The sequence below is a fragment of the Cebus imitator genome, unplaced genomic scaffold (assembly GCF_001604975.1).
Source record: "Cebus imitator isolate Cc_AM_T3 unplaced genomic scaffold, Cebus_imitator-1.0 Scaffold1307, whole genome shotgun sequence".
Classification (NCBI taxonomy): domain Eukaryota; kingdom Metazoa; phylum Chordata; class Mammalia; order Primates; family Cebidae; genus Cebus; species Cebus imitator.
Window position 1 is genome coordinate 2,434 of NW_016108622.1, and position 3,248 is coordinate 5,681.

At 47.0% G+C, this 3,248-nt stretch overlaps 1 protein-coding gene across 1 annotated transcript in view; it reads left to right on the forward strand.

Moving 5' to 3' along the window:
- LOC108298973 (neuroblastoma breakpoint family member 4-like) overlaps positions 1–3,248 on the forward strand; it is a gene marked incomplete at its 3' end in the record, with an annotated part of 16,078 nt that overhangs the window by 2,376 nt on the left and 10,454 nt on the right. The window contains exons 3-5 of the mRNA XM_037735927.1: positions 472–686; positions 1,736–1,808; positions 2,670–2,881. Of these exons, the coding sequence (XP_037591855.1) occupies positions 472–686; positions 1,736–1,808; positions 2,670–2,881 (500 nt within the window). The remainder of the gene's footprint in view (positions 1–471; positions 687–1,735; positions 1,809–2,669; positions 2,882–3,248) is intronic.

A 3,248-nucleotide genomic window follows, 5' to 3' on the forward strand; every position in this document is an offset into this window, starting at 1 on the left:
TATGTGGATTTTAATGCAGTCTCATTTCTGTCACCGAGGCTGGAGTGTAGTCACACAATCTCAGCTAACTACAACCCCTGATTCCAGGGTTCAACCAATTCTCCTGTCTCAGCCTCCCGAGTAGCTGGGACTACATGCATGCACCATCATGCCTGGCTAATTTTTGTATTTTTAGTAGAGACAGGGTTTCACCAAGTTGGTAAGGCTGGTTTTGAACTCGTGACCTCAGGTAATCTGCCAGACTCAGCCTCCCAAAGTGCTGGGATTATAGTCGTGAGCCACCATGCCCTGTCAAACAAATATACATATATATTTATATTTATATGTTGGACACAGGCATTTCCCAAACATGTTGTGATCATCTTCTTGGAGGGCCCCTTGAGGACATTCTCACATAAACCTCTGTTGCAGTATTAGAACTGATCACTCATCACTTTTTGTTATTAAACATTCTCTGCTATCTCACCGTAGGCAGTATAAAGACCTGGTTCACTCTCAGGCAAAAGAGCTGACCCAGTTACGGGAGAAGTTACGGGAAGGGAGAGATGCCTCCCGCTCACTGTATCAGCATTTGAAGGCCCTCCTCACTCCCGGTGACCCTGACACGTCCCAGGGTCAGGACCTCCAAGTGCAGCTGGCTGAGGGGCACAGGCTGGCAGAGCATCTTGTCAACAAGCTCAGCCCAGGTAAGGTGGAACAAGGCCCTGATGACACAGAGCCCCAGGCTTATAAAAGTCCCCAGACCTCCACAATGACACTTTTATGGATAGTGTTTCTTTCCACTAAATATTTGTAGCCATGATATGACCAGGATTTCCTGGGCAAAAACAGAAATGGGTAACCCATGGGGTTGCAGGTCACAGGATTGCAAATTTCCCTCATTTCTTGCTGGAACATGGTCTTTGGGGCAAGAGGCAGCATCTGTCCAGTTTTAAAGGACAGGAAGGAGACTGTGACAGGAGGCAGCTTGTTAGAGTAAAAAGAGCCCTGCACTAAGAATGAAGGTTCCCAGGCTCTATCTTCAGCAATGTCTTTAGCAACTGTGAGGAACTGATGAATTTATCCTTCCTAAGTTCCTGTCTCTAAATCTGTAAAGGCAGACAAATTGTCTCTTGCATTCAAATGTGGGAACACTTACGACTGTATTTCATGATGAGATAAAGCCCCTTGCTGTGTGGTGTTGGAGAAGGCAATTGATGTGGGGGCATTTGGTGGTAGGAAGTGGTGTAGACTGGAGTACTCCCCATGGAGAGAGTGTCCCTGGGTAGCACTGTGGAAGTCACTTAGAGGGTCCATGATTCCCCCGATGTATGTGGGACCTGAAGTCCCCGGAGTATTGTGGGACAAGTTTGTTTGTCCTGTCCTAAGAGAAAGATACAGGTTGTAATGCAAGCTGTGACAGGACACAGAGCCTGTGCCTGGGTATCAGAACAGTGGCAGGATTGGGGAGACAGCTGCTGAGGCTTAGAGAGAGGCAGGACAAGACTCCAGTAATCTGGGGAGCAAGACGTCTTTTCAATATTTGGCCACATCTTGATGGTGACCCTCCAGGTCAGAAACACATTCCCTTATGGATCAGGAGAACATGCCAGGGCATATTTTAGAGATAAACAGGAGAGTTTTCAGTACAATGCAGACCCATACATGGATGTTCATGTCTCAGTGCACATAGGGCTAACTGTGCTTCCAGTAGGTGAAGTGGGAAATATCTGAGTAGACACTTCTGTATTTGTAGAAAGTGATGAAGATAAAGATGAAGATGTTACAGATGAGGAAGTCGAGGAAGAACAGGAATCACCTGCCCCCAGGTAACACTGAATAATCAGGAGCGGGTAATGTGTGGTAAAATATGAAAGAGATCTCAGAAAGAACACAGGTGGGTGAAGGTAGTCACAGATTGCAGATTCAGGATACAGACTGCTGCAGAGTGAACTGATTTCATGCACTCACCAACAAGGGAATAGCCCTGTAGACTTGCTTGTCTATTGTCTTCATGGCACCTGTAAGCATGACACTTGATATCATCACTAGCCCTAGGGACTTCCTGCACACACATAGGAGACCAGTCATCCCTTGTAGTGAAGCCAGGATGAGATGGAAAGCCGCTTTCCTCATGGTTGTCCTTAGACTCTTGTTAGGGAACATAAATAATACAGAGACAACAAGCAGAGGAATTAGTAAGCACCTACCAAAGTTAAACACCAAGAAAAGTGCCAAGGAAAACTTTACATTTCACATCACAATGTTAAAATTAAAAAAAAAAAAATACATGGCATGTCATCTCCGGAGCCTAACAAGGCTCAGACCCGTGTATTCCCTTGGCCACAGCATGTTAAATACCCAGCTTAGACGCACGGTGTGGCAACTGTCTTTTGTTCTGTGTGAGTGCTGTGAAGACTGTACCATACAGAAGCAGCTGAGCCTCTGCCTTCCTCGGCTCCTGTCTGTCCAGTGCAATTAACCCCAGCTGCTCTCTTCCTCTCTGGTTCCCAAGGCAGCCGTGCTCTGTTGCAGATAACGGAGGATTTCCTGTTCTGTCTTAAATGGAAACTCCCCTTTGCTTTCTGGGACCACTACCTTATGCCTCCCATCAAAACCAGCTGGGAACTCCTGGGGTCCAATCCCTCTTGGTTTAATGTTTGTCATCTCTGTCCTACTTGGCTCATCAGGGGGGTGCAGAAGACTGAGGAAAAGGAAGTCCCTCAGGACTCACTGGAGGAATGTGCTGTCCCTCGTTCAAACAGCCACAGCACTTCAGACTCCAACCAGCCTCTCAGGAGCGCCAAAGTCACATTTGAGGGAGACAAAGTCGACCCTTCTTTGGTTGTAGAGAGTGAATGTTCTCAGGATGAAGGGGAGGAAACTCCAAACATTCTCCCAGGTAGCCTCTACATTCTTTGTCCCTCATACATCTGTCTAGGCTAAGGAAGATCAATTCTGAGGACAGGCTGTATACAAACCTATTGATTTGAATTGGAAACTAGGATGAAGCTGTGGGCAGTGGCTCACATCTGTAATTTCAGCACTTGGGGAGGCCCAGGTGGGTGGATTACTTGAGTTCAAGATGAGCTTGGGAAATGTGGTGAAATCCATCTTTACAACGAATACAAAAAATTACCCAGGCAAGCTGGTTCACACCTGCAATCCCAACTACTCCAGAGCATGAGGTAGGAGAACCATCTGTGCACAGGAAGGTGAGGCTGCAGTGAGGCATGACTGCACCACTGCACTCCACCCTGGGTGACAGA